The sequence below is a fragment of the Aplysia californica genome, unplaced genomic scaffold, assembly GCF_000002075.1.
Source record: "Aplysia californica isolate F4 #8 unplaced genomic scaffold, AplCal3.0 scaffold00388, whole genome shotgun sequence".
Taxonomy (NCBI): Eukaryota; Metazoa; Mollusca; class Gastropoda; order Aplysiida; family Aplysiidae; genus Aplysia; species Aplysia californica.
This window is the reverse complement of record NW_004797658.1, coordinates 653,879-669,509: the sequence shown is the minus strand read 5'-3', so window position 1 is coordinate 669,509 and position 15,631 is coordinate 653,879. Positions and strand designations below refer to the sequence as shown.

Genomic DNA, 15,631 nt, shown 5'->3' with positions numbered 1-15,631 from the left:
ATCTCCCCTTCTCCAATATTTGTTAGAGAAAGATACCTACAGCTGCGTAACCATCCGCCCAAACCGTAGTGGGCTACCAAACCATGTTAAAGACCCTAAATGTGTCAAAAAACCTGGTGACAAAGTTAGGTTGGAGAAAGACGGAGTGCAAGCCATCGCCTGGTTTGACAGACGCAAAGTGACGGTTGTGTCGACTGCCCACACGTCAGCTGACCAAGATGTCACTCGTAGAAGAGGTGCCACTCCTCAAAACCCTGTACCACGGCCAGAAGCAATTGGAGAATATATAGCAGTTACTACAGTTGTGTTGACAAAAATGATCAACTCAGATCATACTATGGAATTTCCAACAAGGCAAAAAAGTGATGGAAATACATCCTGTGGTTTTGTTTTGACGTTTCGGTCATCAATGCATACATCAATTACTGTTGTTAGTAATGTTAGGCTCCTGGGGGTCCAAGAGCAAAACTTATGACACACCTGGAGTTCCTTACAGCTGTGATGAAAAGCCTGGGACAAAACTATTCATCTAGGAAAAGGGCAGGAAGATGCTCACAGAAACGACCAGCTGAACATGACATGGCAAAAATTCGAACGAACCGTGGTCAGCGTCATTGTGCCCACTGTACGAAGCAAGGACGACTAACTACAGGCGGAAAACCAGTCCAGTCAACCTTCGAGTACCCAGCCTGTAATGTTGGACTATGTAAAGACTGCTTTGGGCCATTTCATGGCCAGAATTGACTCCTAACTCCCAAAATGTGAGTAAATTATTAGTAAAATGTTGAAATTAGGTCACATTTGCCCACAAGTAGGTCACCATGACCTAATTTTACCCAAAATCAGATCGTATGCATCCGCCATCCATTCACACTCAACATACTGAGATATCATAACTGTAGGTTGATATACACACATATGACACATAAATAACAAAAACACCTCATTTTCTTTGTAAATTTGAATGTAATTCAGGATTATAAGGAAAATATAGAGATTTTATTGAGGACGTTAAGGGTTGAAACACTTTGTCGCCCTTGCTAAACCAACAGCTGACAACCCAGTTCTACTAATTATGGACAACCATGAAAGCCATCTTTCACTCGAAGGACTGTTCTTCGCAAAACAAAACCATTGTACTATTTTGACACTGCCACCTCACACGAGCCAAAAAACTCAGCCATTGGACAGGTCCGTGTTTGGTCCTTTTAAATCCGCCTACAACAGGGCACTGCAAAGTTGGATCATGAGATATCCTGCCATACCAGTTACCATCTTGCACAGATTGTTGGTAACGCTTGGCTACAAGCAATAACTCCTCGAAACATCCGAAGTGGATTTGAAGCAGCGGACATTTGGCCTTTCAACAGAGACGTTTTTAGCGATGAGGATTTCGCTGCCTCTGAGGTGACTGACCGAGAGTTTCCCCTTGGAGCCAACGTTCCCCAAGCTTCAACCTCTGGAGCCAACGTTCCCCAAGCTTCAACCTCTGGAGCCAATGTTCCCCAAGTTTCAACCCCTGGAGCCAACGTTCCCCAAGCTTCAACGCCTGGAGCCAATGTTCTCCATGGAACCAAATCCTCTGATGTAGGCTTACTGCCTAGGCATTCACAGACATTTTCATCTCCTTTCGATTTCAGAGGACTACCCAAGGCACAGCCCAGGAAAGTGTCAAATGTGGACAGGAAGAGAGGGAAATCCATGGTCGCAACAAGCACTCCAGAATTGGATCGAACGAATGCTGCTTCTACTTCTAGACTTGGTTAAGGCAAACCTGTAAGAAAGTCTCTCTGTTTTGAAGGTGATGATGACTCAGACGATATATATATGGAAATTGAAGATTTAATTGAACCGTCAGAAGATAGTGATGAGATGGATGATGTCATTCAAATGGGAACAGTTTTAGAAGTAACAGTGGGTTCATATGTTTTGTGTGAATTTGCAGGAAAAAGGAAAATGTGCTACAGTGGAATCCTGTTATTACGAGAGGGAGGGGACCGGTGCAAAATGTCCGTTATAACAGGATTCTCGCTATAAGGGATCCAGTAATAAATTCAAGGGAAACTGTAAAGTAGGCCTAATCTATGAGTTTGATGTTCTGTTTACTTCCTTTTGCTATCTCCCCTGATAATGATTTTGTTTCAACATGACCTCTAGGTCTTACTTGATCAAAAATCGAATCAGGTTTCTTTCTCTAGCGCTAGCGATGTTGACTGACAGCTCGGTATTGGCGATCAGAAAGAAAGGGCTCTGGGCTAACTCGCCCGCTGTGTTTTCCCCCACCCCACCATACCTTGTAGTACATTTCATCTGCTTGCGCACGTCACACATTCGCTCCATCCATCACATTGCTGTGACCTCTCCATCCCCGCATAAGAGAAGTGAGAGGCATGGTATACCTTGATAATCTAAACTAGGCTTACACTGGCCTCCCTAATCATTCGCTCCGGCCTTCATTGTTGACACACGTGGGCTCTCCAATTCTTTGTTTCGCTAGATCACCAACAAGTTTCTCAACTGGGGAGGTTTTACAATATAATGTATAATTGGCCTATGCACTGTGCACAGCAGCAGCAACATTCTGCTATAACCGACTCGCATGTTTGTCTGATAGCGCTATAGCAGTATTTTATTTACAAAGGTAAAGAAGAGAAAAAAAACCGGGGTTTTCGAATAGTGTCTTTATAACCGACTTCTCGTTTTTTCCGGACTCATCATCACCGCGGAGTAGAAGTCCTGCTTTGTGGCATGTTTTCTTAAATCTTTAAAAATTGTTCCATGTATTAATATTATGTATCATCAATTTATCTTATAAAAGTCACAATTATTAGTGCCTTACCTGTTGATTCTGGTTTAATTTGTCTGTCCCCGTAGGATTATGCGATTGTGCGGCCGCGTTTTTTCGTGTAATTCTGCAACATTTGCATAATTTTGGATTATCCCCGTTTTTTCACAAAACAATTTAATTAACGCCTCGCCATGTGACTAAAGGGATGTAATCACCGTAATAAGTCTCATTTAAGTGAAAAGTTGGTTATTTCCCTTGTTAAAAGATCTTGGTTCCTTGATCATGTGTTCAATTTTTCAATCCATCAAAAGTTGTTCTCAGGTCTGCTGAAGCCTGAGCTCGGTCCGACGTTGTGTCCTTGGGAAAGGCACTTTACACGAACTTCCCACTTGGCTCGGTCCTATCGGAGACGGGCGTTAAATTAGGAGGCCCCACCTCTTAAATAACCTAATAGTGTTGATAGGGGCGTTAAACTCATACCATTTCACCATTTTCACCAGGTCTGCTGATGTTTCAAGTTTGACAGGTGTCCCTGGTTTTAGTAAAGTGCCAGCATCAGAGGTCCAGATGTCCTTTTTAAAATTGTTTTTAAAAAATTTTTCTTTCCTCTATAGATCAAAATCTACAGCTGAAAGTTACAGAGATTATTAATTATCTTTGATTGTTGTTTTTTCTGATGTGTATTGTTTTCTTTTCCAAATACACAAGAAATTACTGATACTGATATGTTCTGTTTTCAATTTTTCTAGGTAGGCCTACCACAAGCGAAAATTTTTTGGAACAATATTGACGTTTAAACTTCAGGGGTTCAAATCTACTCTATGAAACAAGAACATTAAAAAAAGAATTATCAAAATCCATCAATAAACAATCGAGATATGGTATTTCAAAGTTTTATTTTTGAACGAAACCTTTTCAACTGCGACTTTCACTCATGTTTGAGGTGTTCTGAAATACAAAGTGCATGATCAAATCAATGAAATTTTTCCCAGAGCTGTCAACACAAATATATTGATATCTCTAAATCAAAGCATGTTAGAATGACTGGTTTCCAAGATATAGGCCTTCAAAAATTGAAAAAAAAAGCCAAAATTTGTCATTAAGAGCTCAGAACCCTATTTTAACCTCTTCAAAATTAGTCAAAACTGCCTCCTCATTAGTGAAAATCACACAATCATTACAAATACATGCACAGACTTAGCTGAATTTTTTTCAGACCTCTCTGACCATAAGTAACTTTTCTGGACTCCTCTGAAGTGGGCTTCGGTGCAAAAAACGCCTCTTGGAAAAAAATTATGGGAATTCTGGTACATCCTCGGGCAAAAAGCATCACAACAAGTGAACAAATTAAGCTACAGGGCTAAATCATACATCAAATTAAAGCTCAATGCAAGCTCTACGGGGCCAAATGAAAACTACTTAATATTAGGTATTATTACAGTTTCCCTCCCCAACCACAATGCATATAGTGTCGTATATTTTCTGAAAGATCTTGATTTGCTGATAACGAATATGACTGATTTTTCTTTGTGCAAATAAATACTTTTTGAGATTATGGTGTTTAAAGTTTTATTTTTTCTCTATTTGTCATTACTATATTATTGCTAGAGTTAGTTTTTTTGGGGGGCCAAGGTTATGAGCGGGTGTGAAACTATAAATTTACCCATAGATCGTGTTTGGGGTACTGTTTCTGAATATTGTCATATTTTTAAAGTGTTTCATTACTGGTGGTAAACATTTCTTTATTTTAGCAACCAGTGATCAACCCAGTGCCAGTGGTTCCAACATTGGAAAGACCAACACTGAAAAAGGCCACCCAAGCCCTTCTGATCAGAAGTTGTCAGTAGAGGGAACCTGTATTGAAACAAGAGACTCAATGACTGCTGAGAGGAAGGAGACAGTGGATGAGCCCGAAGCAGGTTAGAATTTTAGCAATATAAATTGAAGGTCTAGAGTTTGATGATAGTAATCTGCAATATACCAGAATGATTCCCCCCTCCAAAGCTTTTGAACTTAAATTAGTCTAAATTTGTTGTCACTTTTTAAAGAACTCATTTCTGTGTGGATTTTTTTTTTAAACGTTGATTAAAGGCACCAAAAATATAAATTTTTCAGTTACCATGGACTCTTAAGCTAAGGAAAAAACTAATCTTTGGCAACCATTTTCTCATTAATTTTACCTCTGAAAACAGGTGACCCCCACCTCCTTCATTCGCAAATATCTTGACTGGTATTCAAGATAAATGGATATTGTTTTCCGCCAAATAAAGACAAGTGAACAAGCTTTAAGATGATACCAATAACTCTACATGCTCAAAAACTAACGAGAGCCTGATTCCACCACGCTGCCTCACATTTATTTTCTGTTTTACCTTATACAGTGGAATTCGGATTCAACGAGGTTGCCGGGCCTGACCTAAAATCTCGTTGAGTCCAAGTGTTCGTTACAGCAAACACGTGGTTTTTATGTAAATAATTACAGGCACTGAGCAAGTAATCATGTATAAAGAAGAAGTCACAAGTAGTGCCTGAGTATTAAGAGCCGCGTAAAAAAAAGACCGATTCGTTCAAATGCACACGTCTGTGTAATCTCGATTGTTTACCAAAACTTGTGTTACTGTGTAGAGCCTAGCATATGGCAACTTTTGATTCCATAGACTAGCACACAATTCATTACGTAGATCTACGTCAGGACTAGCTTATCATAGTAATAATGATCAGTTGCTGAGGGGAAAAAAGACTGTGACGCGTTTGTATCTGCGACGTTCCACGCCCGGACCGCTAGCCCCCCCCCCCCCCCATCCAACCCCGACACACGCCAGAATAGACACGTGCGCGTGCCAACAATGCATGTGCTGGTTTGAAAAAAGGCAGCTGACTGGTCGCATGCAATCGACAAGTGAATAAAGGTTCACAATGCAGGTGCAATGGATCGTTTCCTGGAATAGATATAGTTCGTTTTGGGAGAAAAATGAGCAAAGTCACATCCGCGCGGGCTGTTCATCCTGGAAGTGACCTCGTTGAATCCGAGCTGGCTGATTTAAGTGCTCGCTGAATCCGGGTTATTTTTTAAATTGATTTTAAAGAAGAAAAAAAAAAACGGGGAATCCATCTCATCTCGTTGAATCCGATCTCGTTATATCCGAGTTCCACTGTATCATGTTTTTAACATAAAAAAGTTTGTTATGTCTTAGTGTCGCTGATGACAAATGACACCACTGGATGCTTATTTCAGGAGTATAAAATTATTTTTTAAGGTTGAAATTTCTCTTGCTGATAAATGTAAGCAAAATAGGCTTGCAATTAAAATTCCAAGTAGTTGTGAACTTCCTGAGTTGTCTTCCTGTGTCCTTTTTATTGTTATCTGTCATAAGTGACACTTTGGTCATTTTCTGTGTTTGGGTCATATCACAGGTCATCTGCCCCACATAATTTCATCTTTTTGCCATAAGAATAACAAAGATGAGGCTTCCATCTACCACATATGTGGTTTCTGAACAAAAACAGAACTTAAAAAAATATTTACAATGAAAGGCACCGTTTGACCTTGGCTCAGGTGTAGATCTTTCCTACCAGAAATTCAGGAGTGTGGCTGAAAGACAGCAGTGGGGGCAGAAAGTGGAGACGAAAGAAGACGACAGAATTTTGTTGGAGGGCAGGAAAGGAGGTGAAAGGAGACAATTTTTACTGAGGAACATTTTTCGGTTGCTACCTGGACTCGAATACAGGACATTTGATTGAGAGGCAAACACCTTAACCTCTAGGCCATGAAAGCCACCAATGTTAGGCGTGTCACCAAAGCATCTCCAAAAATCCATAAAGTATTATAAAGTACTCTCAATCAAACTTTTCTATTTTCATTTCAGAGATGTTAGCTTATTTTGAAAATAAATTGTTAACAAAATAACTCTCCAACTTTGTTTGTGAGATTAACTTTATTTGCTGTTATTGTGTCACCTTAGCTTTATACTTTTTGTTGAACCTGCCAAACTTACGTAACTCATATAATCAACAACAACAACAAAAAAGCCTCCACAAGCTTGAAGAAACCTACCAGAAAGAATGATTAATTATTAAAGCAATCTTCAATTTACCCTTTGAAGACCATGAATGGTATTTTAACTGATCTCTATAAAATGAACTAACTCAGCCATGAACATTGACCAAGTTTGCCTAAATAATTTGGTAGGACAGCAAAGTCCCACCAAGTTGTTTTGGGCGGATTTTATTAATTTGATACCTTCTATACAGAAAAGTATAGCAGTATTGGCCATTATAATAATAATTCTAAAAAATGACGAAATTGAAAGTCTAACATGGAATGCACCATGTGTATGTATGTATTATTGTGTATGTATACATATGTGTTTTTTATTATATAATATGCCCCTATCAACACCATTTAGATCATTAAGGAGATGGGCTTTGACCTTACCCACCAGGGGCAATCCGGGCTGAGGAGAGGGATACTAATGTTCTAGCAGAAAGACCAAGATACTTGATAAAATTCCCCGACATGGGCATCAAACATGGTCCTCCCACCCTACATACAGCAGCAAAACACCTAACTCAGCTACATCACAGACACAGGTCTCATGACACAATAATGAACAACACAGACAAAATTTAATAAAAGCGAGATTTTACACGACTTGTCGGGAAAACCTGGCATTAAAAATGAGGCATCAAACAGTCACAATGCACATGTCACTGAGTGAGGTAGCCACCTAACAAACTTACATACATAGTCGTTGGTAACGCCCTACTATCTGGAATCACTTCAATCTCAAGAGCCACTTGTAGCACAATCCATCACCACAAAGAACATCAACTTGAGGAGCCAAAAATGTTTTTCATTACAAAGGATCGGCTCGCATCCTCATTAGCACCTGTGAATGTCTTTCTCTGCAGTTTTGCTTTCTTTTCACTGGACTCATCACTGCTTTTCCTTTTCTTGCCTTTCTTATTTGCCAGAATTTCCTCATCTGTCAATTTCTGCTGTGCACCATCACCAAATGTTCTTTTTTCAAAAACCTCACCTTTTTTCTCCTTCCTCTTCTTCATTTCTTGCAAAGTTTTACTTTTCTCAATGTTACTCACATAATAGTTTGTTTGTTTTTTGACCTGAGAAATGTCAGCACGGATCCTACTGTCGTACGTCGCTCTCTTCAGCTCTCTATCAGCATTCACATCTGTCCAGGTAAATTTAGGCAAGTATTTTATGTTCCAGATACAGTTGTACCACGGATTTCTTTTCTTGCCACCAACTTGAGTGTTGTTGAGAGCCACGGCGACATACTTGGCCACTTTCCTCTGTCGGAATTCCACCCAGCCCTCACTAAACAAAAGGCCTTTCTTGTATGAGTAGCTCTTCTCTGTTGAAAAAAAAACCCCAAACACGCAGCATTTAATCATGATCATCTAATTAATATCTTTTGTTGTTAGTTTCAGTAAGACTTTTATGGCACATGCAACACAATAAGGGCAAAAGTGTAAAAAAAAATAGAATTTGCGTTACAAGTAGCCTACAAGGGAGAAACGTAACAAACACACAAAAAAGAGGGGAGATAAGAACGATAGATCATGTTTAATAGGAAAGAAGGAGCAAACCACAAGATTGGAAAACGTTAGTGGTTGGCTGCTGCTTTGGCGCAATCTATAATTTCAATACAGTAGAGTCCACTTAAACCAATAAGCACAATGAATCTGAAAGAAGAAAATACACCCTATTTATTTTTTCTATTCTGTTATCTGAGCAAACTCTCTAACCAAAGAAAAATCCTGTGGCCCTTCAGATTTCAGTAGACTAGTAGACTGACACTCCACTGTATGTATGTTAATGTTATACATACCCCCCCCCCCCCCCCCCCCGGGCAGTGCCACTGACTGAAGTGTCTTTTGGCCATTCCCAAAGGGGGGACATTCTCGTTCAAACATAGTAGAATTGTAAATGGGCTGACTCATGTCACGCTCATAACTGTGCCTGATCTACAACAGGGAACTGCTGCTTTTTCTTTCATGATCCTTACTATTGTCATTTTTCTAGACTCTACTTTTTTTATATGTTTGTCACTCCCTTGTGACCTGCTATTTTGGGGTGCCTTGATAGTTGAAGCAGGCCTTGTGCTGTTGAAGATAGAGAGGTGAGCAGTCTAAGTCTGATTCCCTGTAAAGACTTCTCTGTTGACACCCACCCCTTGGTGTGCTCATATGACCTTATGCAGTTGCGAGCGCCATAAAACCCTCTATCATAAATTTAAAAAAAAAAACCCATAAAAAAGTACCACAAAGATGCCCTGAAAATGTCTTAGCAAGGCTCCCAATATTTAGCCTTGACATAGGAGGAAAGAGCCTGACAGACCCAGCTGGAGAGCAGAAAAATATGGGGATTTAAAAAAATTAGAAATATTGACACCATAAAGTAGAGAAGGCGGCTAGCTGAACATTTGCAGATCCAAAGCTTTTGAATGCTCAAAATGTGGTAAGTCACAAAAAAGTCACAAGTCATCCTAATCCTAATTTATTTTCAAATCATTTAATAAAATAAATCATGATTTAAGAAATTATATCTAATTTTCCTCAGGAAAATTGAAAGCACCTAACAAAGGCGCAATGAGTGCATAGGTGACTGTCACTGGGGAAAGTGTGTCGTAAACTTTCACCCCATTGTCAAGGTTAGAAGAGCGTGAGCCCTTAGAAAAGAGAGAGCGAGTTAATAAGACATTACAAGTATTCTTTGTATTCTCTCTCTCTCTCTCTCACACACTCAGTCACCCACTCATCTTAGATCTCTCTGTGTGCATGTTTGTCGTTTTAACTATAGTAGTCTATTAGTTCTCCCCCCCCCCCCCCTCTATCTCTCTCTCTCTCTCTCTCTCTCTCTCTCCCTCTCTATTCTGCTATTGCAGCGTTCCCTGGTACATTGTGAATATCTAATACTAATTGACACTATTGACTATCTTTTGATTTCTAATAATGCAAATACTCCTAACCTAAAGATCCTGTCATCAATAAACTATCGCATCAACACGATCAATAATATTGCATAGAGAGGATATTCTAGGCCTAGATTTCGTGATTGTCAATGTCTAGGCCTAGACTAGATCATGTAGAGTAGATCGTGAGCCTAGGCACCCGGTGCCCGGTACCGGTATACACAGTACACTATCCTCTGATCTTGATCACTCATTACCGAAGTGAGAGTACATGCATTTTTAAATCTAATGTTTTTGTTTTTAAATAATTTAGATTTAGGTAAATTATTGGAATACGTTGATCAATACTTTAGTTTGGTAGATAGATCTACATAACATAATACATAATTATTTAGATCTATATCTAGATCTAGATTAGAATCATGGGCCCTAGAGTAGGATAAACTAGGACGCTTTCATACTCTGTCCAACAAGCCCTAGGCCAAACCATCGGGGCTCCGTTACACGCTTGCTGGGGGCGAGGCCTACCATATTTTACGCAGTGGTCTGGCACATCGAATCTAGAATCTAGTAGTAGAATCTAGGGCGATCTTGTAGTTCCGTTCGTTAAAGTCCATGATCCATTTGTTAACCTACATACAGAGAAGAAATCTTCCAGTCTTGATGAGACTAAATACTAGATCTAGATCTAGATCTAGAGTACCTGGCCCAACCCGCGACCACTTGTCGTGTTTTGCTTCTCAGCGGTCTCTGTCAGCAAACTAGACAATGCACGTAACTCTAATAAAACATATTGCACACGAGCTGCTCAGAAGGAAAAATGGGGAACTGGTAGAGGTGGGCGGTTCCTGTTTTTTTCGGTAACCGTAGATTCTCGAATATTAAAGGCTAGGAATCATAGGAATCGGTGCCGAACCCAATTACTTTCTTTATAGACAGTGATGTGATTTTTTCAAGTGGTTTCAACCCGTACCCAGTATTATGATTATATATAATGCAGCGACTAGCAGTTAGCCCGACCCCTGCAATGACCTCCGGCGAGAGTAGCAATTAGTCCGACCCTTGCAATTACTCCCAGCTAGTCCGACACCTGCAATTATTTCCGGCAAGTAGCAATTACTCTGACCCCAGCAATTATTTCCACCGAGTCGCAATACCTATGACTACTTCCGGCGAGTAGCAATTACTCCGACCCCAGCAATTATTTCCGCCGAGTCGCGATACCCATGACTACTTCCGGCGAGACACGAGTTGTCCGACCCCAGCAATTACGTCAGGCGAGTAACGATTAGAAAGTCCGATCCCTTTGATTACTTGGGGTGGGAGGGCGCTACCCCACCCAACCTCTACAGTATGAAGTCAGAGACCAACACTGACCTACACCGAGAAATGAGAGTCTATAATATAGAGCCTCGTGGGCAGACGTTAGTTTTAGATTTTGAATTGAAAGAAAAGGGAGTATTATATAATTTAAAAACAACAACAGATGAATGAGAAAAAGGCGAAAGCAACGAATAAGTTTTGACACTGTATGCTAGATCGATATAATCTTTGACAATGACTTTGCATCCCGACTACTCTTTCTTTTAAGTCTTCAAGATTCAGGATAACCTAGATTTCAGAACATAGCAAAGCACCAACATTCTTTGAGAAAAAAATAAGATAAAAATAGAGTAATTGAGAATCGTTAGTTTACGAAAAAGGGATCGGTTCTTTTTCTCAGAAGCAATAATCGCAGGAATCGGTTCTGGAATCGATTCTTGGCCCACCACTAGGAACTGGTCGCGCTCAGGGCACGGTCGCGCCAAAAGGGTGGGATAGTATAGATCTATTTGAAATAGGCTACACAAAGAGCAGGGATGCAACCTAACTGCAAAACATCAAGGAAGTGGCTATTCTCACCAGGGGTGAGAATAAAAATATGATCTACCTCTCACCCCGGGTGAAACTTGCCAGCGTAGGCTATTCTCACCCGGTGTGAAACAAAACCTGTTTTTCCTCATTTGGAATACTGTCTATCGGTGTGGACGATCAAATTGATAAAAGCCAAGAAAAAATTACGTGATAGCAAAAAAGTAAGTTAATTTGATCATTTTCAAAGATGCTATGGCTATTTCACTTTTCAAATCGAGCCGAACTACGCGGGTCGCCATTTTGTTTTGCCCGGAAGTTTTCGCAAGAGCTACTCCTCCCCCCTCTCTCTCTCTCTGTCTCTTTCTGAATACTGTCTATCGGTGTGGACCAGGGTTGGTGATTTTTTTGATTTTTTACATAAAAATATAAAAAAATCGATTTTAAAAATTTAAATCAAGATTTTTAAAATTAAAATCGGATTTTAATTTTTTTTTATTTTAAAAAAAAATGTCGACAGTTTGGGATTTTTGGTGGCTAAAAGTAAGTTCTTTTAGTGCAAAATCCATTGTCTTTATTTTAACTAATGATTAATTTAAGCAACTGCAATTTTAGAAAGCCTTATTCTGCTAGATCTCCTATATCAGTGAATTATGGCTACAGACAAAAAATGAAGAAAATGTCAGTCTAAAAGGAAGGGGGGGGGGGGGTAACTATGCGTAGATAAACTTGCATTTTTATTACAGTGTGTGAGTGTGCACGCTTGTGTTTGTCTAAAAAGAAAATGAAAATGCTAATTTCAATTATGAAAAAAGAGTAAATTGAATAGACCTTCAGTATTATTTTACTACTTACAGTGACAGGGGGGAAAGCAGACTTTTAAACATGATTATTTTAGTCTACTAAACCTTATATTACCTGTTTTATAAAACCAAGGAAAGGAATTCTGAATGTTTAAAGATGTAAAAACAGAATACTTTTTTAAAAAGTGATTTAAATCACTGAGTTTTAATTTTAAAATCAAGTTGATTTAAATTTTTTAAAATCAACTGATTTAAATCGACTTGATTTAAATCAACCCAACCCTGGATTTCAATTATGAAAAAAAAGAAAATTGAGAACTAACTGTATTTAGGCGGATTTCACGGTAATTTTACAGTGACAGGGGGGGAAAGCAGACTTTTAACATGATTATAATATAGTCTAACCAAGGAAAGGAATTCTGAATGTTTAAATATAGATCTATGTAAAAACTGAATATTTTTTTGAAAAGTGATTTAATTCACTGATTTTTATTTTTAAAATCAAGTTGATTAAAATTTAAAAAATCAACTGATTTAAATCAACCCTGCTCTGATTTCAATTATGGAAAAAAAAGTAATTTGAATCTGTATTATTTTACAGTGAAAGGCCAGGGGGGAAAGCAGACTTTTAAAAGCATGAATATATATATTAGTCTACTAAACCTTATATCTGTTTTATGAAACCAAGGAAAGGAATTCTGAATGTTGAAATGTGTAAAAACTGAATAAAAATAAATATTTAAAAAAGTGATTAAATCACTGATTTTAATTTTAAAAATCAAGTTGATTTAAATTTAAAAAATCAACTGATTTAAATCAACCCAACCCTGGTGTGGACGATCAAATTGACCAAAACAAAGTTTAAAAATGATGTTAAAAAACAAAACTAAATTAATTTGGTTATCTACAAAGATGCTACGGTTATAACTTTCCGAATCGAGCTGAACTATGCGGGTCGCCATTTTGCTTTGCCCGAAAGTTCTCTATTCCTCTCTCTCCACTGCCCACAGACAAAATTGCACGCTTTTATGCTAACACTAACAGTAGTAATAGATCTAGAACGTTTGTTCACAGCCCAGAATTCTATATAAATTAATGGGAGTGTATACAGACCCGGTAACCGGGAACAAAGTCACGAAGTATACAGACCCGGTAGGGGAACTCTTTTGTGAATTCGGAAAGTTTCAGCGCCCTCTTGGCTCAGGGTAGACCTAGACCTAATATCTAGGTTCTTCTAGATCTAGAATTAAGATCTATGGCCTAGGTCTAGATAGACAGACACAAATCATTGATCTAGTTTCGATGTTAGCCTAGATCTAGATCTCTATAGACTATATATCTAACTAGATCTCTAAATGAAGATTACGGATGTCTTTTCGATGAACGATCGTTTTTCCTCCGTTTTTGGACTTGGAGGAATCACAATTTGAAGAAAAGAACAATGTCATAATTTCAATCGAGCAGTCTCTCTCTCTACTCTCTCTCTGTATCGCTCGCATTCTCTTTTTCTTTGTTTGTCTCTGTCTTTCTTTCTCCCCACCTATCTTTTTCTTGTTCCCTCATGTTAGCTGGGGCATGTCATATTTTGCTAGCACTTTCCCCTGCTCTCTCTCTCTCTCTCCTCAGACACACACACACACACTACCGGGTCTGGGCGCTGAAACTTTCCGACCTCACAAAAGAGTTCCCCTACCGGGTCTGTATACTTCGTGACTTTGTTCCCGGTTACCGGGTCTGTATACACTTCGTAAATTAATTCTGTTACCACAGTGTGTAGAATTATGTGGTTCAGGGTGAACGCTTCACTGGTTGGCCTAGGCTATAACGGTGAACGCCCACCTGGTGAGAATAGCCAAAAGCCAAAAGACTCGCCTGCGAGAATACAGGTGGTCAAACATCAAATTAGGATAATGGATAAAATTAAGAGGGGCACCCCCCCTCCCCTCCATTGTCATGTTTATTAGTATTTCTAGATCTAGATTAACTTACCAACAGGTTGAAAAAAGGTCCTATTTATTTCCCCAAATTCTTCGAATGTGTTTCTCAACCTCTGAACAGTCATGAATTCGGGCACGGCGCTGAGATATATTATTCCTGGTCTCTCGGATTCGAGCGAATGTGAACGTTTTTTAGAAGGGCGAGCAAACTGAAGTTGAGGGCTCTGTTCCTGATCGGAACTACTGGCCTCGTCCATGCTAATTTGTTGTCCGTCCATTCTTCTATCCTCATTCAACCAGACACAAGTGTCACAACAGGACAAAACCACAACACAACATCAAACACATGGGAGGGAACTGGACACTGGACCTTAGTGATAGGCAGGTATCGATACCAGGTATTCGATACTTAGATACCTATAGGTATTGGTATCGGTACCGATACCTGCTCTAAACATCGATACCTATGTGTTGTTTATCCCAGGGCCGCCAAAGCAAGTGACTTGGGCCTTGAGAATTTTTTGTTTATCAAAACTGATAAGTTTTCGTAGAGGTCAAGCGCTTTAAATTAATCGAGTGGTTTTTTTTACAAAAAGAGAGAAGTTTTTCATGAAATGTTTCTAGTGATTTTGCAAAATCCTCACTGACAACCCTGATTTATCCTCATTGGTTTAATTTAAAGTTGCTAAAAATCTGGTAAATTGAATTGCCTTTTTAGAACTCTTGTGTTTTTATTTTCCAATACTAACATTTCATGCAAAGTTGACTTTCCTCCCATACTTCACTTAATTTTTGTTTTTATTCTCATATTTGGGTATATTTCTCTCTCTCTCTCTCTCTCTCTCTCTCTCTCTCTCTCTCTCTCTCTCTCTTTTACAAATAATTTTTGTTTGAGTCTCAGCTAAATAGTCACAACTTGTCTAGACACGATTGCCTAAATACTTGGAAAAAAATAGTTGTATTTTTGTTTTTACTTATTACCCCCGCTGTATTTTACCAATAGCATTAGGTATCGAGGTATTGGTATCGATACCTTGAAAAAGTACTAGGTATCGACATCGATACCTAAATTGTGGTATCGGCCCATCACTACTGGACCTGGACTGGGAAAGATGTTGATGATGAATAACGAATAGATGCAAAGATCTATTTTTAGCACAAATAAAATTAATGCCACGTTGGCTCCTTATTTCATACTCATCAAAATCTCTCTCCTCCCCTCTGTCCCCCTCGCCTTCCTTTTTCTTTTTGTGTACACGTTTTATCACATGAACTTTATGAAAAACATTGATATTGCTATAAATTTTTGGGATAACA

The 15,631-nt window shown here is 39.0% G+C and overlaps 1 protein-coding gene across 2 annotated transcripts; it reads right to left on the bottom strand.

Annotated features, from left to right (window-relative positions):
* Window positions 1–3,665: 3,665 nt before the first annotated feature.
* LOC101862741 (pre-rRNA-processing protein esf2) lies at window positions 3,666–14,694 on the bottom strand. 2 transcript variants are annotated; one of them, XR_001185044.2, is made up of 3 exons: window positions 14,367–14,694; window positions 7,529–8,163; window positions 3,666–3,736 (listed from the first exon to the last, which is right to left on the bottom strand). XR_001185044.2 is itself a non-coding variant. In XM_005103748.3 (2 exons), the coding sequence occupies exons 1-2, from the start codon at window positions 14,590–14,592 to the stop codon at window positions 7,616–7,618; spliced, it is 774 nt and encodes a 257-aa protein (XP_005103805.1). In that variant the 5' UTR covers window positions 14,593–14,694; the 3' UTR covers window positions 6,705–7,615. The 2 variants fall into 2 exon arrangements, 1 of the variants encoding a protein (XP_005103805.1); XM_005103748.3 differs by lacking the exon at window positions 3,666–3,736 and having other exon boundaries at window positions 6,705–8,163.
* Window positions 14,695–15,631: the final 937 nt, after the last annotated feature.

Bases quoted from the DNA above. Each gene is read 5' to 3' on its own strand.
- LOC101862741 (XM_005103748.3), bottom strand. From the start codon at position 14,592: ATGGACGGACAACAAATTAGCATGGACGAGGCCAGTAGTTCCGATCAG. The intron at 8,164-14,366 runs GTAAGTTAATCT...TTTTTTCAACAG, and splicing joins GACCTTTTTTCAACCTGTTG to AGAAGAGCTACTCATACAAG.